General features: G+C 43.5%; 2 protein-coding genes across 3 annotated transcripts; both read right to left on the bottom strand.

Moving 5' to 3' along the window:
• Positions 1-986: 986 nt before the first annotated feature.
• LOC112308374 (olfactory receptor 2A7-like) lies at positions 987-6,353 on the bottom strand. Of its 2 annotated transcripts, XM_071221710.1 has the most exons (3): positions 6,226-6,353; positions 3,247-4,007; positions 987-1,380 (listed from the first exon to the last, which is right to left on the bottom strand). In XM_071221710.1, exons 2-3 carry the CDS (start codon positions 4,001-4,003, stop codon positions 1,094-1,096), a joined length of 1,044 nt encoding a protein of 347 aa, XP_071077811.1. In that variant the 5' UTR covers positions 4,004-4,007; positions 6,226-6,353; the 3' UTR covers positions 987-1,093. The 2 variants fall into 2 exon arrangements, with proteins under 2 accessions (XP_071077811.1, XP_024420338.2); XM_024564570.4 differs by lacking the exon at positions 987-1,380 and having other exon boundaries at positions 1,518-4,007.
• A 9,362-nt stretch (positions 6,354-15,715) lies between these two features.
• Positions 15,716-19,311, bottom strand: LOC128781180 (olfactory receptor 2A7-like). Its single transcript, XM_053926337.1, has 2 exons — positions 19,145-19,311; positions 15,716-16,928 (listed from the first exon to the last, which is right to left on the bottom strand). Exon 2 carries the CDS (start codon positions 16,922-16,924, stop codon positions 15,992-15,994), a length of 933 nt encoding a protein of 310 aa, XP_053782312.1. The 5' UTR covers positions 16,925-16,928; positions 19,145-19,311; the 3' UTR covers positions 15,716-15,991.
• Positions 19,312-25,008: the final 5,697 nt, after the last annotated feature.

Below are 25,008 nucleotides of genomic sequence, written 5' to 3'. Positions count from 1 at the left end.
TAAGAATAAATAACAATTTAAAAAAAATTCCGTAGCTTTTTTGGGGGTCCCACCCTTGTATCTTTTTTAATAGTGTTTGGGCTAGACTTGCCCTTTGCATTTCAGAATCGGCATATCAAATTCTGCACATATCCATACAATCTGCAGGGATATTGTAGGATATTGATTAGGTTTACACTGAATATATTTATCAACTTGAAGAGATTCAATCTTTGTGATATTATGATTCCCAGTTCAAGAGTCTAACATCTCACACTTAGTACCTGTGTTATAATTACCATAGTGCCTCATAAATGTTTCTAATTGTCTCTTTATAGTTTTTTATATATCCTTTGTTAGATTTACTCATAAGTATTTAAAAATTAGGTCTTGCTGTTTATGGCTGCATTTTATAAAATTTTATTTGAATTTGTTAGTTACATAAAATACAATCAATACTCACATTGATTTTGTATTAAGCTACCTTGTTAAACTTTCTTATGTTACATTAATATATCAAAAGATTGCTTGGGATTTCCAACATATATAAGCATGTCCTTTGCATATAATCACAATTTGTTTCTTCCTTTGCAAATGTGTGTGTGTGTGTGTTTGTCTAACTGTACTAGTTACGATCTCTAGTAAAAAGCTGAGAACAAGGCCATGGTATACATCTTTATCTCATTCTTTACTTACAGGGGAAGATGTTAGCACCTCATCCTTAAGTACCATGTTTTCTGGGTGGGTTTTCTTTTCTTTTTCTCCATAAGTCCTCCTTAGAAATGTTTATTCTTTGTTCTTACAAGCATGTAAAGAATTTAATCATGAATTAATGTTAAATTTTGTCAAACACTTTACTAGATCTACTGACATGTATCTTTAATTTGTTAATGCAGCAAATTATTTTATTTGTTTTAACGTTAAACTATCCTAGCATTTGTGGAATAAAAACATTATCAAAATGTAAAATTATTTTATTTTATGGACTTGTTCTACTAATATTTTCTTTAAGACATTTGCATCTCTTTCATGAATAGGATTAGACTGATTTTCGGTTTCAAACTTTATCTCAGGTTTGGTATCAATGGCATAAATAGTAAGAGTATTTATTTTCTCATTTTACAACAAGTCCAAAGACAAACCGTCCTGGGTTGGTTAAAGTAAAAGATTCAGAAGGGCATTCAAGCTCCCAGTGTGACACACTCAAAATACTCCCAACCATCCCTCCCAGGGACCTCCTCTTCCCCAGAAACCTCCTCAGGGCACCCTTGACCTCTGCGTTCCTCAGGCTGTAGATCAATGGGTTCAGCATGGGGCTGAAAAGGCTGTAAAACAATGACAGGATCTTCCTCTGTTCTTGAAAGTGGAGGGATTTGGGGGTCACGTACATGACAATGGCGCAGCCAAAGCAGAGCCCGACTGCGCAGTCGTGGGAGGAGCAGGTGGAGAAGGCCTTCCGGCAGCCCTCCCGGACTGGATCCTCAGCACCGCAAAGAGGATGCTCGTGTATGAGACCAGCACCAAGCACAGGGGCCCCACTACAACAAACACAAAACAAAAGCAACAAAGGTGACAAGCTGGCTGAGCCCAGGGTCAGCGCAGGCCAGCCTGAAGACCTACGGATCTCACAGGAGAAGGGGTCAACTTCAGGAGGCCCGCAGAAGGGCAGCCTAAGGACAACCACCACGAGGGCAAGAGCGGGAGGAAGCTGAACACCCAGGACGTTTAGTAGCCAATCTCATTTTATTTGTCTCATATTTAAGTTATAGTCCTTGTTCTTTAAAAATGATAAGTGTATGTAGAGTATCATATTAATAATTACAATTTTGAGCTCTTACTATAATTCATGGATTCTGCTAGGCATTTTGCACATACTGTTTCCTCTCATTAACCTTAGTGAATTTATTTCACATATAATAAATCCAAACTTCAAAGAATTCAAGCATGCTGGGTAACAAAGAAATCCATACATTTCCCTCTTTGAAAACTTCCACACACACATAAAACATAATTTTAAAAGTAAATATTTCCCTTTGATGCAGATTAAGTACTCAGGTTTAATTTAGCTTATAATTTGAGGGAAGTTTTGAAAAAGTCTCTATATACCTATTCCCACTACTTCTTAACTGTGTTCTATCACTTCATAATTGTGTTGGAGTTTAATGTTTGGCTAAGTGGTTCTTTAACTCACCTCATATCTCTTAAAGAGCAACTTATTACTGATAATTTATAGCCCTCGTATCATTGGTCAAATAGTCATCACAACAATTATATAGTCTGTTCTTATTTGCAAGAATGTTCTAAGTTTTGGTCATTTCCCATAGGAGACAAGTGACTGAAACAATGACAGAAAATGTGTAATCTTCCCAGGACTCTCACCCACGTCCACTCTGCCTTCTCCTCTCATCTCCACCATCCCGGATCCCCACCTATGCTGCAAAGGCAGAGAGAGAAACACAGCGGCAGGGAAAACTCCCATGCATCTGTGTGTTTTAGCATGATGTCCTTCATTCCAGGGTTCTCTGCTTGTTGTCAGTTCTAGCAGAGTTACCCCTGAATCCCCTTCCCTTGAAGTCCTGGCGCATGCTCTTCCTAACTTATGTTGCTGATGCCTCAGGAAACATCACTGTCATAGACATACGCAGAAAAATAACCAAATATTTTAAATGTAGACCCAGTTTCTGAAGATGACAGTTGCTAAATTTAAAATATTTCAATAATTACTATGTATAGGTCTCAACTCTGGTATTTTAAATATTCTGCCAATACCTTGGTTTATTTAATAAAATTTTGTCTGCAAGTCCTGATTATGGAATATATGAATTTATTTTGTCTTATTCAGAATATCCTTCATGACCATATTACAAGTGTGTGCACCATGCAGAGACTGGAAGACAGGTTCATTTTCTTGTGCAGCATCCTCAGAGGGAGAGACCAGAATGGGCTTTCTCAGGAGGTAGTCACAGGAGAAGTTCAAGAACATGCAAAGGATGCCCTGGGACAAGAGCATGTCTATGTATCCCATGTACATATCAGGTGAGGTGACTCCTCGGGTCCCTGTAAGCTCGGTTACTTTTTCTCTGTGAGGCTCTCATGAAGGTCTCTCCTTTCCCAGCCTCCTTCTCAGAGCAGCGCTCACTTCTCTGTTCCTCAGACTATAGATCAGGGGATTCAGCATGGGATTGAAAAGGCTGTGAAACAGGAGGAGGTATTTCTTCTGCTCCTGGGGGTCCCCATGTTGGGGTCCAACATACATGATAATGGCTGTGCCATAAAAGAGCCCCACCACGCAGAGGTGGGCGGAGCAGGTGGAGAAAGCTTTCCGGCGCCCCTCCACAGACTGGATCTTCAGGACGGCACGTAGAATGTGACCATAGGAGACCACAATTGCAGACAGTGGTCCCACCAGACCCAATGCTGCTACAGACACTACCACAACCTCATTAAGGTGCGTATCTGCACAGGCAAGTTTGAGAATGGCAAGAATCTCACAGAAAAAGTGGTTCACTTTCTGGGGCCCACAGAAGGGCAACGGCAAGAGTAACACCATTTGTACTAGGGTCAGGAGGACCCCTGAAGTCCAGGAAGTCACTGCCAGGGTGACACAGACTCTCCAGTTCATGATGGTAGAATACCGAAGGGGGAAGCAGATGGCCACGTACCGATCAAAGGACATCACCACCAGGAGAAGACATTCAGTGAGAGCAAAAGTCAAGAAGAGAAAGGTCTGTGTCATGCAGCCAGCAAAGGAGATGGGCTGGGCTGGGCTCAGGAGGTTGACCAGCATCTGGGGCACAGTGTTGCAGGCATAGGCTATGTCCACAGTGGCCAGGTGGGAGAGGAAGAAGTACATGGGGCTGTGCAGCCGGGAGTCCAGGGAGATGAGCCCCAGGATGACCCCATTGCCCAGCAGGGTGAAGGTGTACAACAGGGAGAAGAGCCCAAACAGGAGCACCTTCATCCATGGGCTGAGCGGGAATCCCAGGAGGAAGAACTCTGTGATGGAAGTCTGGTTGCCCCCCATCTTCCTGGGAACGAGACAAGGGAGATAGCTCACCGCGTCTGAGGGCCGAGGGACGCATTTACCATGGTAGACCTGTGTGTGTCCCTGTTTCTGCCCTCAGAACACATCTTCAGTGACACGTCTGTCCTGGTAGTCAGCTACTAACTGAACACCATGCATGGCAATTGACACAGAAGGAATTTTTTCATCCTGATAAATTAAACGCCAGTGTTCTATTACAGTGTTCAGTAAATCTCAGCTTTATTTCCAAACTTCCACCACAGTTCAAAACACGTTAACACGCCTACTGCACCATAACAGTGGACACACCCCTCAGTCAGCACAACTGCTTCAGAGCCTCGCCTGGGAGGGGTCCGGACCCCAGGTCACACACAGCCACTATGGGGAGGGGCTGTGGGCCTGTGTCTGCACCCACTCGGGAGGGTGGGAAGGAGGACCAGGAGCCTCTGGGACATCCTCCTATCTGGGATCTCACAGATTTCTGCCTTCATTAGGTGACTTAATTGCTAGTCTTGTAATTTTTACTGGCTGCATCTTGAATTAAGTTGAGAGAATGGCAGGCAGACGGCCACTACTTTAGCTGGAGTTAAGGGAGAGAACTTTGTCTTTTGACTTTGTACCCACAGAAGTTCTTCTCTGATTGTGCTGTTTCACGACCGGATACTGCCCCTCACACACTGATCCCTGTATGAATATTCATACTCTATGTTTCTAAGTGCGGATAAAGTATATGGTATGTATATAGTTACACACACACACATGTATGCACACGCATGCACTTGTATCCTTATTACGTGGAAGACTAGTTGCTATTTTCTATATTATTTTCTACTCTATCTCACTAGTAAAATGCTGGTTGAGTGATTTCCTGATGGGTCAAGGCCTGGGATTTAAAATTAGTGATCAATATCCAAGGCTAGAGCTAACGCTCTAACTACATACTCATATCCTTAGAACCTTTAACACAGTTTGTTAACTCTAAGATGAAAATATTATTCATCCTGAATCTTTACTTTCTGTGGTTCATCACTCTTTAGGAAAGCACTTCTACCAGGGTGGGCATTCCGAGGTTGACTTGTAATTATTAAACCATTGCTTCTGTTTCCTTGTCTGTCTGTCTCGATACCCTTCTTGTGTCCAGCATCCATCTGAATTTCACTAAAATAAGAATGTCACAGAAATTCTTAATTGTGTTCCTATATCAAATGTCCATTGAAATTTCCTATAAGTTAATATTTGCAACTGGTTAAAAGCAAAAGTGTGAAGGTTTTAACCTGTTTCAAAGGAAGAATCATAGAATTCACAGCAGAAACACTGGGAGATGATGTTATCTCAGTCCAAGAAATAACGCCATTACACTTGCAATCACCCCGTGAAGAAAGCTGGTAGTTTCAGTAGGACCGAGCTTTCCTTCACTGAATGCTTTAACTTGGAGATTTGGATTCCCAGGCTATGGGAGAGGTCGAGCAAGAAAAGTGCTCAGGTCTCTTCCAGTTATGGGATTCATTGGCCCTAAATGTATACAAAGGTGTTAGTCACTTTCATTTCAGCTTTGTTGCCACATTTGGGGTGAAAGAGGACAGCAGTGCTATTTCTAAACTGTCCTATGATGAAGGACACAATAAACTAAACTAGAAGGACCAGTGAGTGTCACCTCATCTTCCTCCTATGTGCGGCTAGTAGCTAAGACACAAAACAAAAAATCCACAGACAGTTACTAAACACATTCGATGTTCAGCCACATGTCTTGGCTGAGGACATACGAGACAAATCCTATGTGCTGGTGTACGTAACCTACTTGGGGTGACAAGTCTGTTAAAAAACTCAAAATATGATAATACTCATATAACTCACCAAATGGAAGTTCAATTTCACAAATAAAACCTTCAGGACACTCTTCTGTAACAAAATCCTTTTTGGTCCATTTGTGAAAACATGACTTAAGTTCATGGGACAATGGACAGACTTTCAGGCAAATCTCTCAAACGGCTAATGTATCTTATCATTTAAACAAGTATTTTCCACTAAATATATCAATGTAAATGATCCACATTAGGTGTATCTGAACCAGAGGGTGACTAAATGACCCTATCAGCTCAGTCTATAATTAGTGACCCCTGGCACTGACAGACAATCACAATTCCACTCTGCACTGGGATTTCTCAGCACAGCCTGTCTGAAACTGAAGAGTGAACAAACACTGGACTACATAAGAAACTTACCACAGCCTCACAGCTAAAAACGAGAAGACCAGCGGAATGTGACTTGGGTCCAGCAAAAACACACTAATGAAGAGAACAGTATCTGTGACTTAGTGTGGAAACGGCCGTCTCATAGGGATCTCTCAGGAGAACAGGTGTCCGACCAAAAAGAGATGACTTATTCTCTGCTCAACTCCACCACCTCTCAGTATACTTGTGAGTGTTTGCTGTAGGGAGGGATAAAGTCCCGCCAGGCACAGTGCCATCAGCTCCCTTCCAGTGGAAAGGGGCTCTCCAGGGACTAATCTCTGGTGTTCTCCACAGGGACGCTTGTGACAAGACCGTGGTGTTGGGGATTCCCTCACTCCCTGCGGGGTGCATGTTCATCCATTTAGAAGTTCTAGAATGATTTATGGGACTCCTCCAACATGGCAATGACCCCACCTAGCATGCACTATGGTTCAAGAACTCAATTTCCCCACGGACTAACCCTCCAAATAAAGTAAGGGGTACACAGGGCAGCTGGGGACCATAGTGTTTTCCCGTCCTCTAGTCTAGGCTGAGTTTTATCTCACACTGGCTGGAACATGAATCCTCTGTATTCTTCTCTTTGAATCAGATGGGAACCAACAGGGAACAGAAGTGGTGCTGGTGTTGTATGTGAATAGAGAGACCTATACAACACAATGGTTACAAGGGTACTGGGGAAACACAACAGTAAACACACAGCTCTTGGATGAACACGCAGAACCAAATGAAGCTGCCATCCCTAAGGTTCAAGGGCACAGAGCAGTGGCTGGATGATTAGAATCCAGAAGGTCAGAGGAGTCGGGGTTCAGACTTAACCCTGTGAGGAGAAGGGGCTCCCCATGGCACCGTGGCCCCAGGGGGAGTGACGAGGCTGACTCTGGGACACTGAGTACCTAAGGCTGGACCAGGAACTTCTGCTGCCAGTGCCAAGGGCTGTTGGGGCAAGGCTGACAAGACCAGCAGGCAGACAGGAAGGGGCAAAATCCTCTTCCCCTGTTCCAGGCTCTCCATCTGCTTTAGAGCCCCCTACCTACACTACATAAGGAATTGGAAGCCACTGAAATCAATAGTCCCCCCTGACTGGTGTGGTTCAGTAGGTTGCAGTGTCGTCCTATAAATTGAAAGTTTAGGGGTTTGATTCCTGGTCAGGGCCCATATATACTTAGCTTGAGGGTTTGGTCCCACTCGGAACGCATACAGGAGGAAATCAATGTATGTTTCTCACATTTATGTTTCTCTGCCTCTCTCCCCCCGGTCCCCTCTCTGTAAAAATTCAATAGGCATGCCCTTGGGTGAGGATAAAAAAGAAAAATAAAGAGTCCAAATGTCCCAATTTGGTTAAAAAAAATGGAAGCTGGATACCAGATGCTGGGGTCTCAAGTTCATCAATAAAGCACAACCTCCACATCACTCATACTGAGAGTTCAGTAAGGGACACACACGGGAATTACTTTAAAAACACTAACTGGAAGAAGAGGTTAGATGTGATGCGCAAAGAGGTGTGCTGATGCCCTACCTGGCAGTGAACGTGCTCGCCAGTCACAGACAGCACTGTGAACCACAGGAAGCCCTCTAGCTCCAGTCCAGGTCACACTGCCAGCTCACAGAGAGGCGAGGGGAACTTGTGCTCCTTGCTAATGGCTGATGACCAGAGGCAATGAGGGCCTGACAGTGACAGCGACTCAGTAAAAGCAAACATTGACTACTTTCTGGTGTGAACACGCATAAAGCAGACTGACAATGGCACCTTCTCATGGTCTGGGTAAGACAACTGAGTGAGACGTCAGTGTTTAGTGCTGTCGATGTGTGTGCACAGCACTGGGTAAGGGGTCAACAAGCACATCAGCTGTTATTAGGAAAGCCCATCTGACCTGCATGTTCAGTGAGCTCTGCTGCCCACAGGAGGTAAGCAGGACTGGGTGGCTTTTAAAAGGATCTTTTATGCCATAGTATTTAAAATAAAGACTGAGATGAAATTCAAGAGTTTTTCTTACATCTTACAAACTTTAGTAGCTAAATTTATTTCCATTTTTTAGATTTCCATATATACATAAATTGCGGCATAGTTGGTGTAGAAGCTCGTACTGGTCAGATCATTTCAGGTGTAAACACAGTGAGCTGACATCTCCAGACCTCACTACAGCATGAAAGACAATTTTCAGAAGTTACAATCAGTCATCATGCTACCACCCTACCAGCAATACTATGGCATTGTATGTCGTAGACTTCTCTATTTAGTGCATATATGTGTCCATAATTGCAGCTACATAGCATTTGCCAATATTGGTTCACATTTTCCCTTTAAATGTTATAATAACTCTTTCCTATGTATCTGTAAAATCTATGCAATCATCATTTTAATGACTGTATAAACAGCTCATTGAGTTAATGTGGAATGATTTTATCAAGTTATCCTTTGTTAAAATTTTGTTTACAACTTTCTTATTAAAGATAATTTTAGTGGAAAAAGAGAGTTGCACTGTGTAATCAGTATTCCCCAAGTGAAGGGCCCACACTTACCCTTCTGATCAAGTCTCCTGGTCACTCTCAGTGTCAGACCCAGAAAGATTCTGGAAGCAAGTGGCCAGGCTCACCTCAAAGCGGGCTAGAAGGCACAGTTTATGGTAACATCCTCAGAGGCCACCTAAAGTCTGTGGGTCGCATCCTTGACCACTGTGTTTGCAAAGTAGAAGGAATCGGTAAAAGTCAACCTGCCACCAAGGCAGAAGAGCCAGTTACACTCTCCAGTCCCTTACAGCGTCTGGTAAAAGGTCCCGTGTCGGGATAAGACACTCTCAGGGGGGAAATGACTCAGATATGGACCCACCAGGATGACCGTGCTGGTGGAAAGACACTGGAGAACATGTCAACAGTCTTTACGTCCACAAAATTCACAGGTCAACACTCAACAGTTCCCCGGGCCCATGCACAGCCCGAGTTGTTTCTCTGAGACCCAATGCCCAGCTCTGCCCTTTGTTAGCTACTGGCCCAGCAGTTTGCCCCCAAGGTTGTAAACAGTGAGCTCGCCTCCCACAGTGTCTTCAGGTTTCTCCTCTCCCCTTCCCCCTACACACCCTGTATTAATTTTGTTCCTTCACTCAGCCTTCTCATTCACTCCCCAATTGGAGTCTCTAATTTTCATAGGAAATATCTCTACATCATGCAGCTAGAGCTCCCTGAGATGGTCTTTAATGGCAAGTACAATCTGGAAGAACAGACAAGCGGCCCTGGGGTTTGCAGGACCAGTTCCTTCCACTGCAGCTTTTTCTTTCTTCCCAAATCCTATGACATATGCAGGTACTGAGTTTACACAGTGAGGGTGCAGATGGAGAAAGACTGTATTCAACCTTTGAGACCCAGAACTGGAATCAATATAATTTTTTAGTATACGGATATTCAATACAATGAGAAATAAAAGAAAAAATTATATATGATTTTAAAAAATCAATGAGTGTAACCTATGGAAAGCTTCCTTCAGAGGACGAGGGAAGGCCCAATCTTGCATCATGAAGAATCACGGCAGAAGGCAGCAGTGAGCTTCTCTGGATTCAGGTGGTAGCTGAGCCCTCAGGCTGGTGATTCAAATGTCACTGCAATTAGAAATGACTCCCGTCTCACAGTGCTCTCTGCAGGGCACCCTTGACCTCTGCGTTCCTCAGGCTGTAGATCAGTGGGTTCAGCATGGGTTTGAAAAGGTGGTCCTTGGAGGAGTGATTTGGGGGCCGTGGACATGACGATGGCGCTGCCAAAGCAGATCCTCACAACACAGAGGTGGGAGGAGCAGGTGGAGAAGGCCTTCCTGGGGCCCTCCCCAGACTGGATCCTCAGGATGGCACAGGGGGTGCACATGGAGGACACCAGCTCCAGGCACAGGGCCCCAGAAGAATAAGCACAGGAAACTGGTCAATTCGCCCTAGGATTCTAGTCACCTGGATGTCTTCAGTCTAGCTGGGTGGCCGCAGTTACCAGTAACCAGAGCCCTGGTCAGGAAGGCCTCTGTTGAGATCCAGGAACACCAGTAAAAAAAAAAAAGGACTTCACATGACTGTAATTCATGTCAAAAAGGGAAACAAAGCTAAAAAGAATGAAAAATAAAAGTATAAGAATTACAAAGGAACAAGTATTCATTCTGAAACAGCAACACATAGTGACTTCAATAGAGAAAACATCCAATACAACAGACGGCCACGCCCAGCACAGAGCAGCACCAGTGAACTCAAGTGAAAATTAATAGAAAGGTATCAAATAAGGCATGAAATGAAAAGTTGGAGTTGAGTCAGAGAGACATCTTTCAAAGTGCTAAAAACTGTTCTAACATATACTCAAGAAGAAAGAAAAAGTAAATGGGGAAAAAGCAACTTTGGAAGATGTTATTTCTGAGAATTTCCCAACTGTGATGAAGGGTAAGCTCCCAGGAGCACAGAAATCTCAGCAAATCACAAGTAGGACACATTTACATAAAACACCACGATCCTGCAACATCATAGTGACATTTCTCAAAGCCAACAATAAACTAAAGATTCTCAAAACTCAGAAAACATATTTATTTATGACCCATTACCAACAGGAATCATTGCTTTAGCTGGAAAAGGATACATCCTTTAGTGTCTTTTGCATGCGGCTCTGCTGGCAATGAAGACTTGGGTTCGGTTCCATGGGTTTATTTCCTTGCTTTATTGTTGACTTCTGTTTCTGTTTGAAAACATGTTCATTTCATCTTAATTTTGCAAGCGTGTTTTCCTCCATATAAACTTTTGGATTGACACTTGTTTTTTCAACCCTTCGCAGGTACTGCTCATTGACCTCTGACCATTATAGTTCCCACTGAGCAGTCAGAAATTGTTATTACTGCCGTATCCCTCATGGTGCCCACAGGGAGGACCCAGTTCCAGGAAGGCACCTGCACTCTAATTCCCAGCCTTGCATAAGGGACGGCCTGGTCTCATAGGACATTGCCATCATTTCAACCTGGGACCTCATGGCCTCAAAGTCACTTTAAGCCAGGTGCTGGCTTCAGATCTCCCCATTCCGTTGCTGATTCTATCTCCTTGTCATTTCAGAGTTTTATGTACATTCTTTAAAGCTTAGTTATACATTTAAGAGTTATGTTTTTTAAAATATTCTATCCAGTAGGTTTTGGTGCTTAGTACTAACATGGTTTCCAGGACGGCTACTCTGCAGTATTGCTATTGTTTCTATCCTAGAAATCCCAGAAGTAACCTACCTGGGGAGGGAGTCAAATAAGGGCTTTTTCCCTTCACAAATAAGTACCGTGTTTTTCGGATATAGACACACTGGACAATGAGATGTACCTAGGTTTTACAGGAGGAAAATACGGAAAAACATCACGAGCCACCACTGTCCCCCCCCCCCCTCCGCCACCTAATGTGCAGGTAAGGTACATTCGAACTATATAACACTCACTCCCATATTCCTCCCAAATTTGGGGAAAAGAAGTGCATCTTATGGTCCGAAAATATGGTACTTGATGCAACGGAGCTGTGCTGTAGGGATGCAAGCTCACTTCTCAGTACCTGCCCCCCAAAGCGGGTTATTCCCTGACACGTGTTCCTCACCCTTGCCCCTACCTCCCGGTCCAGTTTTCGGCTCCTGTTAGTTCATGGGATGCTTATCACCTCCCTTTTGCAAACGTCTCGTGCTCATCCTTAATGCATATCTTGATTCCTATTTTCTCGTATTCTCCGTTATTACAGCCCATAGTCCTTTCTTGTCTGTACAAGCTCAGATTTATAAACCTCTACCTGTTTCACAGATTTTCCACTTGTAAAACTATGTTAAAAAATTTATATTTATTATATGACAATACATTATATATGTGCATTTGTTACATAGACAATTCATCGTAGCTGGATTGAACATTCAGATACGCACATAGAAGAAAAGCCTTTTCCTTATCGTCACTGTGAGTTTTCTCTCAACAATCACATGTTATACACATGGCGTCAGTAACCCTCCTGTTCTCACTTAATGTGAATTGTAAATACATTGCAAGCCAATGAACACACAACAAAACCTGACTCTGAAGAAGATACTGTTTAATATGCATGTTCCATGTAAAGGTGTATTTTACCTGTCTCCCCATATTGGAAATCTTGGATGCTTTCAATCTTAAACTACTACAAACAAACACTAGAAACAGGAATCTTTGCTCATATAATTATTTCCTTGGATAAATTATTTAAATGGGAATTACTGGATCAAAACCTACTGCTATCATGTACCAAATTGTCCTGGGCAAGATAAGCACTATGTGGTATTGCCTACTTTCTCAAAACTTTACATAAAGTAGAAACAAGACTCGTAGATAGAGACCAGACTGACAGGTGTCAGGGGAGAGGGGTTTGTGGTCTGGGTGAAAAAGTTGAAGGGATTAAGCAAAAATAAATAAATAGATCAAAGCCATAGACACAGACAACAGTATGGTGATTACCAGAGGGAGAGGGGAGTGGGGGAAGGTAGAGGAGGGTAAAGGGGGAATAAATGGTGATGGAAGGAGACTTGACCTGGTGTGGCGAACATACTGTACAATATGCAGATGACGTATTATAGAATTGTACACCTATATAATTTTATTTATTTATTTATAGATTTTATTTATTTATTTTTAGACAGAGGGAAGGGAGTGAGAAAGGGAGAAACATCAATGTGTTGTTCCCTCTCGTGTGTCCCCTACTGAGGACCTAACCTGCAACCCAAGCATGTGCCCTATCTGGGAATTGAACCTGTGATCCTTGGGTTCCCAGGCCAGCACTCAATCCACTTAGCCACATCCGCCAGGGCTGCAACCTTTATTATTTTATTAACCAATTGTACCTTCTTTTTATTCTAATATTTACTATTATATTTGTCCTGATAGTTTGGGGAATTATTTTTTAAATGTTCTGAGAATGCTTACAAAGAGACTTAAATTTTGTGTTCTGATCAACCTTGCTCTTTTTTTTTCTTTCAACTCTTCAAACACTTTGGGAAAGAAACTAAGTTGTTAAAGTACTTCACTCAGAGGAAACATCCTCCAGTTAGAAACTGGAGGCTTCATAAAGAATCCAGAAAGGGGACGGGGATAGCAGTCTTCTTCTGAGAAAGGTCTCTTCTCTGTCCACCCCTGTGCATACATCACCAGGGGGTCTTACAGAGCTGATTTGCTGCTGGGGCTGGTGCTGGCGGTCTCTGCGATTTTAAGGCACAACTACCTACAGTAACATGGAACAATAAGTGAAGTGCACCATTAAGTGAACGCCCTTGGTTGCATGACTATGAATACTGTGGCCCCCAAATCGCTGTGTTTACACCTTTCAGTGACCCCCTTCTCATGACTAGAGAACTGATTTGCAACTGATTTCAAAAATGACTATGAGTTCCTCTAAACATTTTTTAACACTTTTTTTATTGTTGTGCAAGTACAGTTTTCTACCTTTTCTCCCAACCCCTCCCCACAACCCCAGCCCTCCCCACCTCCTTCCTCTGTTTCTACCTGTCCTTGTTATTGTCCATGTGTCCTTTATAATTGTTCTTGTAAACCCTTCACCCTTTTCCCCCATTATCCCTCCCCTCTCCCCTCTGATCATTGTCAGCCTGTTCTCAATTTCAATGTTTCTGATTGTATTTTGCTTGCTTGTTCATTTTGTTGACTAGGTTCCAGTTAAAGGTGATTTCATATGGTATTTGTCCCTCACTGCCTGGCTTATCTCACTTAGCATAATGCACTCCAGTTCCATCCGTGCTGTCATGGATGGTAGGAGCTCCTTCTTTCTCTCTGCTGCGGAGAATTCCATTGTGTAGATGTACCACACTTTTTGATCCATTCATTTACTGATGGGCACTTGGGTTGCTTCCAGTACTGGGCTATTCTAAATTGTGCTGGAATCACTCAACAAAGTTCATATGGTGTCATTTTAATTTCGTATCTAAATATTAAAGCAGGTTCTATTAAAAACACTGCTTGCAACAAAATATAACCAAAGACATTGAAATTAAGAACATTGTAACAATAGCCACAGGGGAGTGGGGAGGGGATAGTGGGGAGAGGGGTCTATAGGAGTTACGATAAAGGACACAAGGACAAAATCAAGGGGGAGGGTAGAGGTGGGGGAGGGAGGTGGGACTGGCTGGGGTGGGGTGGAGGGAAGGGGAGAAAATGCAGATAATTGTAACTGAATAAAAATAAATAAATAAATTTTTTAAAAAAGAAGTAAAAAAAAAAAAAAAACACTGCTTGCAGCACACTCCCTCCATCACTCTATGTCTACTTCTCTCAACTAATGTGGAGTTTTTCGGGCCACACTGATACACAAGTAGCAACATCGAGGCTTTGTCTACAGAAAGATCTCTACATTCCTCATGTTTCGTGAAGGTATCGAGACCTATCTCTCTGGGCTTAACCCTTAGACCAGACACCATAAATGAATTTATTTTACATATAGTAAATGTAAATCCAAACAACTTAAGCATAATGTATAACTTTCCTGATCTAGCAACTAGCAGAACTTGGTAAAAATCCCAGCTTTACCTTAGTTCAAAATCATTGGTTTTAACCTTTTTTTTTTTTTAGGTAGTAATATTTATCTACATAGCAGACATCCTTACAAAACAGATGCTTTGTAATAAAGAAATCCATATTTTTTCTTCTTTAAACACTCTTCACAACCACACACAAAAACATTATTTTAAAAGTAAATATTTCCCTTTGATACAGCTTAATTATTCACATTTAATCTCAAATATAATTTGAGGAAAGTTTTGAAAAAGTCTCTTTATACATCCCTTCCCACTACCTCTAAAACTGTGCTCTATCACTTCCTAATAGTGTTGGAGTCCATGCTTCACTTATAGGGTTATTTAACTCACCTCATATCTCCTGCTTTAAAAAGCAAATTATTACTGACAATTTATAGCTCTCGTATCACTGGTCAAACAGTCATCACAGCAATTACACAGTCTGGTCTTATTAGCAAGAATGTGCTAAGTTTTGGTCATTTCCCATAGGAGACAATGGAACAAACCGATGACAGAAAATGTGTAATTCTTCCCAGGACTCTCACCCATGTCCATTCTGCCTTCCTCCTCTCGTCTGCACCATCCCGGATCCCCACCTACGCTGCAAAGGCAGAGAGAGACACACAGCGGCAGAGAAGCTCCAACGCCTCTGTGTGATTCACCACGGCGTCTTTCAGGGTCTCTTGTTAGTTCCAGCAGAGTTACCCCCTTAATCCCCTTTCCCTTGAAGTCCTGGCGCATGCTCTTCCTAATTTATGTTGCTGATGCCTCAAGAAACGTCACTGTCATAGACATACGCAGGAAAATAACCAAATATATTAAATGTAGATAGTTATTGAAGATGACAGTAGCCAAATTTAAAATATTTCAATAATTACTATGTATAGGTCTCAACTCCTATATTTTGAATATTCTGCCAATACATTGGCTTATTCAATAAAATTTTGTCGACAAATCCTGATTATGGAATATATAAATTTATTTCCTTTATTCAGAATATCCCTCATGACCATATCACAGAATTGTGCACCAAGCAGATACTGAAAGACGGGGACATTTTATTGTGCAGCATCCTTGGAAAGAGGGACCAGAATGGGCTTTCTCTGGAGGCAGTCACAGAAGTTGTTCAAGAACATGGGAAGGATGCCCTGGGACAAGAGCATGTCTTGTATGCCGTGTACATATCAGGTGAGGTGACCCCTCGGGTCCATCTACGCTCACTTACTTTTTCTCTGTGAGGCTCTCATGAAGGTCTCTCCTTTCCCAGCCTCCTTCTCAGAGCAGCGCTCACTTCTCTGTTCCTCAGACTATAGATCAGGGGATTCAGCATGGGATTGAAAAGGCTGTGAAACAGGAGGAGGTATTTCTTCTGCTCCTGGGGGTCTCCATGTTGGGGTCCAACATACATGATAATGGCTGTGCCATAAAAAAGCCCCACCACACAGAGGTGGGAGGAGCAGGTAGAGAAAGCTTTCCGGCGCCCCTCCATGGACTGGATCTTCAGGATGGCACGTAGAATGTGACCGTAGGAGACCACAATTGCGGACAGTGGTCCCACCAGCCCTAATGCTGCCTCACCCAAAACCACAACCTCGTTGAGATGCATATCTGCACAGGTGAGTTTGAGAAGGGCTAGAATCTCACAGAAAAAGTGATTCACTTTCTGGGGCCCACAGAAGGGCAACAGCAAGAGCAACACCATATCTACTAGGGCCAGGATGACCCCTGAAGTCCAGGTAGTCACTGCCAGAGTGATGCAGACTCTCCAGCTCATGATGGTGGAATACCGAAGGGGGAGACAGATGGCCACATACCGATCAAAGGACATCACCACCAGGAGAAGACATTCAGTGGGAGCAAAAGTCAAGAAGAAAAAGACCTGCATCATACAGCCAGCAAAAGAGATGGGCTGGGCTGGGCTCAGGAGGTTGACCAGCATCTGGGGTACCGTGTTACAGGCAAAGGCTATGTCGACAGTGGCCAGGTGGGAGAGGAAGAAGTACATGGGGCTGTGCAGCCGGGAGTCGAGGGAGATGAGTCCCAGGATGACCCCATTGCCCAGCAGGGTGAAGGCGTACAACAGGGAGAAGAGCCCAAACAGGAGCACCTTCATCCTTGGGCTGAGCGGGAATCCCAGGAGGAGGAACTCTGTGACAGAAGTCTGGTTGCCACCCATCTTCCTGGGAATGAGACAAGGGAGCGTGCTCACCATGGGAAGTGATTACCATGGTAGACCTGTGTGTGTCCCCGTTTCTGCCCTCAGAACACATCTTCAGTGACACGTCTGTCCTGTTAGTCAGCTACTAACTGAACACCATGCATGGCAATTGACACAGAAGGAATTTTTTCACCTTGATAAATTAAACACCAGTGTTCTATTACAGTGTTCAGTAAATCTTACCTTCATTTCCAAACTTCCACCACAGTACAAAACACGTTAACACGCCTACTGCACCCTAACAGTGGACACACCCCTCAGACAGCACAACTGCTTCAGAGTCTCGCCCGGGAGGGGTCACGGCCCCCTGGTCACACACACAGCCACTATGGGGAGGGGCTGTGGGCCTGTGTCTGCACCCACTCGGGAGGGTGGGAAGGAGGACCAGGAGCCTCTGGGACATCCTCCTATCTGGGATCTAACAGACTTGTGCCTTCATTAGGTGACTTAATTGCTAGTCTTGTAATTTTTACTGGCTGCAGCATCTTGAATTAAGTCGAGAGAAAGGCAGGCAGACTGCCACTACTTTAGCTGGAGTTAAGGGGGAGAACTTTGTCTTTTGACTTTGTACCCACAGAAGTTCTTCTCTGATTGTGCTGTTTCACGACCGGATACTGCCCCTCACACACTGATCCCTGTATGAATATTCATACTCTATGTTTCTATGTGCAGATAAAGTATATGGTATGTATATAGTTACACACACACACATGTATGCACACGCATGCACTTTTATCATTATTACATGGAAGACTAGTTGCTATTTTCTATATTATTTTCTACTCTATCTCACTAGTAAAATGCTGGTTGAGTGATTTCTTGATGGGTCAAGGCCTGGGATTTAAAATTAGTGATCAATATCCAAGGCTACAGCTAAAGCTCTAATTACATACTCATATCCTTAGAACCTTTAACACAGTTTGTTGTTTAACTCTAAGATGAAAATATTATTCATCCTGAATCTTTACTTTCTATGGTTTATCACTCTTTAGGAAAGCACTTCTACCAGGGTGGGCATTCCGAGGTTGACTTGTAATTATTAAACCATTGCTTCTCTTTCCTTGTCTGTCTGTCTCAATACTCTTCTTCTGTCCAGCATCCATCTCAATTTCACTAAAATAACAATGTCACAAAAATTCATAACTGTGTTCCTATATCAAATGTCCATTGAAATTTCCTATAAGTTAATATTTGCAACTGGTTAAAAGGAAAAGTGTGAAGGTTTTACCCTGTTTCAAAGGAAGAATCATAGAGTTCACAGCAGAAACACTGGGAGATGATGTTATCTTAGTCCAAGAAATAATGCCATAACACGTGGAATCACCCCACGTGAAGGAAACTGGTTCTGTTAGTAAGACTGAGCTTTCCTTCACTGAATGCTTTAACTCGGAGATTTGGATTCCCAGGCTATGGGAGAAGTCGAGCAAGAAAAGTGCTCAGGTCTCTTCCAGTTATGGGATTCATAGGCCCTATATGTATACAAAGGTGTTAGTCATTTTCATTTCAGCTTTGTTGCCACATTTGCGGTGAAATAAGACAGCAGTGCTATTTCTGAACTGTCCTATGATGATGGACACAATAAACTAAACTAGAAGGACCAGTGAGTGTCACCTCATCTTCCTCCTATCTGCGGCTAGTAGCTAAGACACAAAACAAAATATCCACAGACTGTTACTAAACACATTCGATGTTCGGCCACATGTCTTGGCTGAGGACATATGAGACAACTCCTATCTGCTGGTTACATAACCTACTTGGGCTGACAAGTCTGTTAAAAAACTCAAAATATGATAATTCTCATATAACTCACCAAATGGAAGTTCACTTTCATAAATAAAACTTTCAGGACACTCTTCTGTAACAAACTCGTTTTTGGTCCATTCATGAAAACATGATTGAACTTCATGGACAATGGACAGACTTTCAGGCAAATCTCTCAAACAGTTAATGTATCTTATCATTTGAACAACTATTTTCCACTAAATATATCAATGTACATGATCCACATCAGCTGTATCTGAACAAGATGGTCACTTAAATGATCCTATCAGCTCAGTCTATAATTAGTGACCCCTGGCACTGACAGACTATCACAGTTCCACTCTGCACTGGGATTTCTCAGCACAGCCTGTCTGAAACTGAAGAGTGAACAAACACTGGACTACATAAGAAACTTACCACAGCCTCACAGCTAAAAACGAGAAGACCAGCTGAATGTGACTTGGGTCCAGCAAAAACACACTAATGAAGAGAACAGTATCTGTGACTTAGTGTGGAAACGGCCGTCTCATAAGGATCTCTCAGGAGAACAGGTGCTCGACCAAGAAGAGATGACTTATTCTCTGCTCAACTCCACCACCTCTCAGTATACTTGTGAGTGTTTGCTGTAGGGAGGGATAAAGTCCCGCCAGGCACAGTGCCATCAGCTCCCTTCCAGGGGAAAGGGGCTCTCCAGGGACGAATCTCTGGTGTTCTCCACAGAGACGTTTATGGCAAGACCGTGGTGTTGGGGATTCCCTCACTCCCTGCGGGGTGCATGTTCATCCATTTAGAAGTTCTAGAATGATTTCTGGGACTCCTCGAACATGACAGTGAACCCACCTAGCATGCACTCTGGCTCAAGAACTCAATTTCCCCACCAACTAACCATCCAAATAGAGTAAGGGGTACACAGGGCAGCTGGGGACCATAGTGTTTTCCCATCCTCTAGTCTAGACTGAGTTTTATCTCACACTGGCTGGAACATGAATCCTCTGTATTTCTTCTCTTTGAATCAGATGGGAACCAACAGGGAACAGAAATGGTGCTGGTGTTGGATGTGAATAGAGAGACATTCAGACAACACAACGGTTACAAGGGCACTGGGGAACCACAACAGTAAACACACAGCTCTTGGATGAACACGCAGAACCAAATGAAGCTGCCATCCCTAAGGTCAAGGGCACAGAGCAGTGGCTGGATGATTAGAATCCAAAAGGTCAGAGGAGTCGGGGTTCAGACTTAACCCTGTGAGGAGTGGGGCTCCCCATTGGCACTGTGGCCCCAGGGGGAATGACGAGGCTGGCTCTGGGACACTGAGTACCTAAGGCTGGACCGGGAACTTCTGCTGCCAGTGCCAAGAGCTGTCCGGGCAAGGCTGACAAGACCAGCAGGCAGACAGGAAGGGGCAAAATCCTCTTCCCCTGTTCCAGTCTCCCCATCTGCTTTAGAGCCCCCTACCTACACAACATAAGGAATTGGAAGCCACTGAAATCAATAATGCGCCCTGGCTGGTGTGGCTCTGTAGGTTGCAGTTTCATACTCTAAATCCAATGTTTGGGGATTTGATTCCTGGTCAGGATGCCATATATATGTAGCTTGAGTGTTTGGTCCCAGTCAGCACGCATACAGGCAGCAACCAATGGATGTTTCTCACATTTATATTTCTTTCGCTCTCTCTCTCCCGTCCCCTCACTCTAAATATTCAATAGGGATGCCCTTGGGTGAGGATAAAAAAGAAAATAAATAGTCCAAATGTCCCAATTTGGTTAAGAAAAATTGTAAGCTGGATACCAGATACTGGGGTCTCAAGTTCATCAATAAAGAACAGGCTCCACATCACTCATACTGACAGTTCAGTAAGGGACACACACGGGAATTACTTTAAACACACTAGCTGGAAGAACAGGTTAGATGTGATGGGCATAGAGGTGTGCCGATGCCCTACCTGGCAGCGAACGTGCTTGCTAGTCACAGGCTGCACTGTGTTCCACAGGCGTCCCTCTAGGTTCAGTCCAGGTCACACTGCCAGTGCACAGAGAGGCGAGGGGAACTTGTGCTCCTTGCTAATGGCCAATGACCAGAGGCAAGGAGGGCCTGACAGTGACAGCGACTCAGTAAAAGAGGACATTGGCTACCTTCTGGTGTGAGCACACATAAAACAGACTGACAATGGGACCTTCTCATGGACTGGGCAAGACGGCTGAGTGAGACGTTCCGTGTTTAGTGCTGCTGATGTGTGTGCACAGCACTGGGTACGGGGTCAATAAGCACGTCAGCTGTTATTAGGAAAGCCCATCTGACCTGTATGTTCAGTGAGCTCTGCTGCCCACAGGAGGTAAGCAGGACTGGGTGGCTTTTAAAAGGATCTTTTATGCCATAGTATTTAAAATAAAGACAGAGATGAAATTGAAGAGGTTTCTTACCTCTTAAAAACCGTACTAGCTAAATTTATTTCCATTTTTTAAATTGTCATGTATATCGCCATTGAAGCATAGCTGATGTAGAAGCTCATACTGGTTCGATTATTTCAGGTGCAAACACAGTGAGCTGACATCTCCAAACCTCCCTACAGCATGAGAGACAATTTTCAGAAGTTACAATCAGTCATCATGCTACCACCCTACCAGCAATACTATGGCATTGTATGTCGTAGACTTCTCTATTTAGTGCATATATGTGTCCATAATTGCAGCTACATAGCATTTGCAACTATTGGTTCACATTTTCCCTTTAAATGTTATAATAACTCTTTCCTATTTATCTGTAAAATCTATGCAGTCATCATTTTAATGACTGTTTGAACACGTCAATCAGTTCATGTGGAATGATTTCATCAACTTATCCTTTCCTAAAATTTTGTCTACAACTTTCATATTAAAGATAATATCAGTGAGGAAAAAGAGAGTTGCACTGAGTAATCAGTACTCCCCAGTGAAGGGCCCACACTTACCCTTCTGATCAAGTCTCCTGGTCACTCTCAGTGTGAGACCCAGAAAGACTCTGGAAGCAAGTGGCCAGCCTCCCCTCAAAGCCGGCTGGAAGGCACAGTTTATGGTAACATCCTCAGAGGCCACCTAAAGTCTGTAGGTCACATCCCCGACCACTGTGTTTGAAAAGTAGAAGGAATCGGTAAAAGTCAACCTGCCACCAAGGCAGAAGAGCCAGCTACACTCTCCAGTCCCTTACAGCGTCTGGTAAAAGGTCCCGTGTCAGGATAAGACACTCCCAGGGGGGAAATGACTCAGATCTGGTCCCACCAGGATGACCGTGCTGGTGGAAAGACACTGGAGAACATGTCAACAGTCTTTACGTCCGCAAAATTCACAGCTCAACACTCACCAGTTCCCGGGGCCCATGCACAGCCCAAGTTGTTTCTCTGAGGCCCAATGCCCAGCTCTGCCCTTTGTTAGCTACTGGCTCAGCAGTTTGCCCCCAAGGTTGTAAACAGTGAGCTCGCCTCCCACAGTGTCTTCAGGTTTCTCCTCTCCCCTTCCCCCTACACACCCTGTATTAATTTTGTTCCTTCACTCAGCCTGCTCATTCACTCCCCAATAGGAGTCTGTAATTTTCACAGGAAATTTCTCTACATCCTGCACCTAGCTCCCTGAGATGGTCTTTAATGACAAATACAATCTGGAAGAACAGACAAGCAGCCCTGGGGTTTGCAGGACCAGTTCCTTCCACTGCAGCTTTTTCTTTCTTCCCAAATCCTATGACATGTGCAGGTACTGAGTTTACACAGTGAGGGTGCAGATGGAGAAAGACTGCATTCAACCTTTGGGACCCAGAACAGGAATCAATATAATTTTTTAGTATATGGATATTTAATACAATGAGAAATAAAAAAAAATTATATCTGATTAAAAAAAATCAATGAGTGTAACCTATGGAAAGCTTCCTTCAGAGGAAGAGTGAATGTCCAATCTCGCATCATGAACAATCACGGCAGAAGGCAGCAGTGAGCTTCTCTGGATTCAGGTGATAGCTGAGCCCTCAGGCTGGTGATTCAAATGTCACTGCAATTAGAAATGACTCCCCTCGCACAGTGCTCTCTGCAGGGCACCCTTGACCTCTGCGTTCCTCAGGCTGTAGATCAGTGGGTGCAGCACGGGTTTGAAAAGGCAGTAAAACTGGGAAAGGATCTCCTGCTGGTCCTTGGAGGATTGATTTGGGGGCCGTGGACATGACGATGGCGCTGCCAAAGCAGAGCCTGACAACACAGAGGTGGGAGGAGCAGGTGGAGAAGGCCTTCCTGGGGTCCTCCCCAGACTGGATCCTCAGGATGGCAAATGGGTGCACATGGAGGACACCAGCACCAGGCACAGGGCCCCAGAAGAATAAGCACAGGAAACTGGTCAATTCGCCCTAGGATTCTAGTCACCTGGATGTCTTCAGTCTAGCTGGGTGGCCGCAGTGACCAGTAACCCAGAGCCCTGGTCAGGAAGGACTCTGTTGAGATCCAGGAACACCAGTAAAAAAAAAAAAGGACTTCACATGACTGTAATTCATGTCAAAAAGGGAAACAAAGCTAAAAAGAATGAAAAATAAAAGTATAAGAATTACAAAGGAACAAGTATTCATTCTGAAACAGCAACACATAGTGACTTCAACAGAGAAAACATCCAATACAACAGACGGCCACGCCGAGCACAGAGAGGCACCAATGAACTCAAGAGAAAATTAATAGAAAAGTATCAAATAAAGGCATGAAATGAAAAGCTGGAGTTGAGTCAGAGAGACATCTTTCAAAGTCCTAAAAACTGTTCTAACATATACTCAAGAAGAAAGAAAAAGTAAATGGGGAAAAAGCAACTTTGGAAGATGTTATTTCTGAGAATTTCCCAACTGTGATGAAGGGTAAGCTCCCAGGAGCACAGAAATCTCAGCAAATCACAAGTAGGATACATTTACATAAAACACCACGATCCTGCAACATCATAGTGACATTTCTGAAAGCCAACAATAAACTAAAGATTCTCAAAACTCAGAAAACATATTTATTTATGACCCATTACCAACAGGAATCATTGCTTTAGCTGGAAAAGGATACATCCTTTAGTGTCTTTTGCATGCGGCTCTGCTGGCAATGAAGACTTGGGTTCGGTTCCATGGGTTTATTTCCTTGCTTTATTGTTGACTTCTGTTTCTATTTGAGAAATGTTCATTTCATCTTAATTTTGCAAGCATGTTTTCCTCCATATAAACTTTTGGATTGACAGTTGTTTTTTCAACCCTTCGCAGATACTGCTCATTGACCTCTGACCATTACAGTTCCCACTGAGCAGTCAGAAATTGTTATTACTGCCGTATCCCTCATGGTGCCCACAGGGAGGACCCAGTTCCAGGAAGGCACCTACACTCTAATTCCCAGCCTTGCATAAGGGACGGCCTGGTCTCGTAGGCCATGGCCATCATTTCAACCTGGGACCTCATGGCCTGAAAGTCACTTTAAGCCAGGTGCTGGCTTCAGATCTCCCCATTCCGTTGCTGATACTATCTCCTTGTCTTTTCAGAGTTTTATGTACATTCTTTAAAGCCTAGTTATACATTTAAGAGTTATGTTTTTTAAAATGTTCTATCCAGTAGGTTTTTGTGCTTAGTACTAACATGGTTTTCAGGACGGCTACTCTGCAGTATTGCTGTTGTTTCTATCCTAGAAATCCCAGAAGTAACCCACCTGGGGAGGGAGTCAAATAAGGGCTATCTCCCTTCACAAATAAGTACCGTGCTTTTCGGATATAGACACACTGGACAATGAGATGTACCTAGGTTTTACAGGAGGAAAATAGGGAAAAACATCCCGAGCCACCACTGCCCCCCCGTCCCTGCCACCTAATGTGCAGGTAAGGTACATTCGGAGTATATAACACTCACTCCCATATTCCTCCCAAATTTGGGGAAAAGAAGTGCATCTTATGGTCTGAAAATATGGTACTTGATGCAACGGAGCTGCACTGTGGGGATGCAAGCTCACTTCTCAGTACCTGCCCCAAAAACGTGTTATTCCCCGACACGTGTTCCTCACCCTTGCCCCTACCTCCCGGTGCAGTTTCCAGCTCCTGTTAGTTCATGGGATGCTTATCACCTCCCTTTTGCAAACGTCTCGTGCTCATCTTTAATGCATATCTTGATTCCTATTTTCTCGTATTCTCCGTTATTACAGCCCATAGTCTTCTTTTATCTGTACAAGCTCAGATTTATAAACCTCTATTAGTTTCATAGGTTTTCCACTATTAAAACTATAATGTTAAAAATTTTTATATTTATTATATGACAATACA

The sequence above is a fragment of the Desmodus rotundus genome, chromosome 6, assembly GCF_022682495.2.
Source record: "Desmodus rotundus isolate HL8 chromosome 6, HLdesRot8A.1, whole genome shotgun sequence".
Classification (NCBI taxonomy): Eukaryota; Metazoa; Chordata; class Mammalia; order Chiroptera; family Phyllostomidae; genus Desmodus; species Desmodus rotundus.
This window is presented reverse-complemented; position numbering and strand designations above follow the sequence as displayed.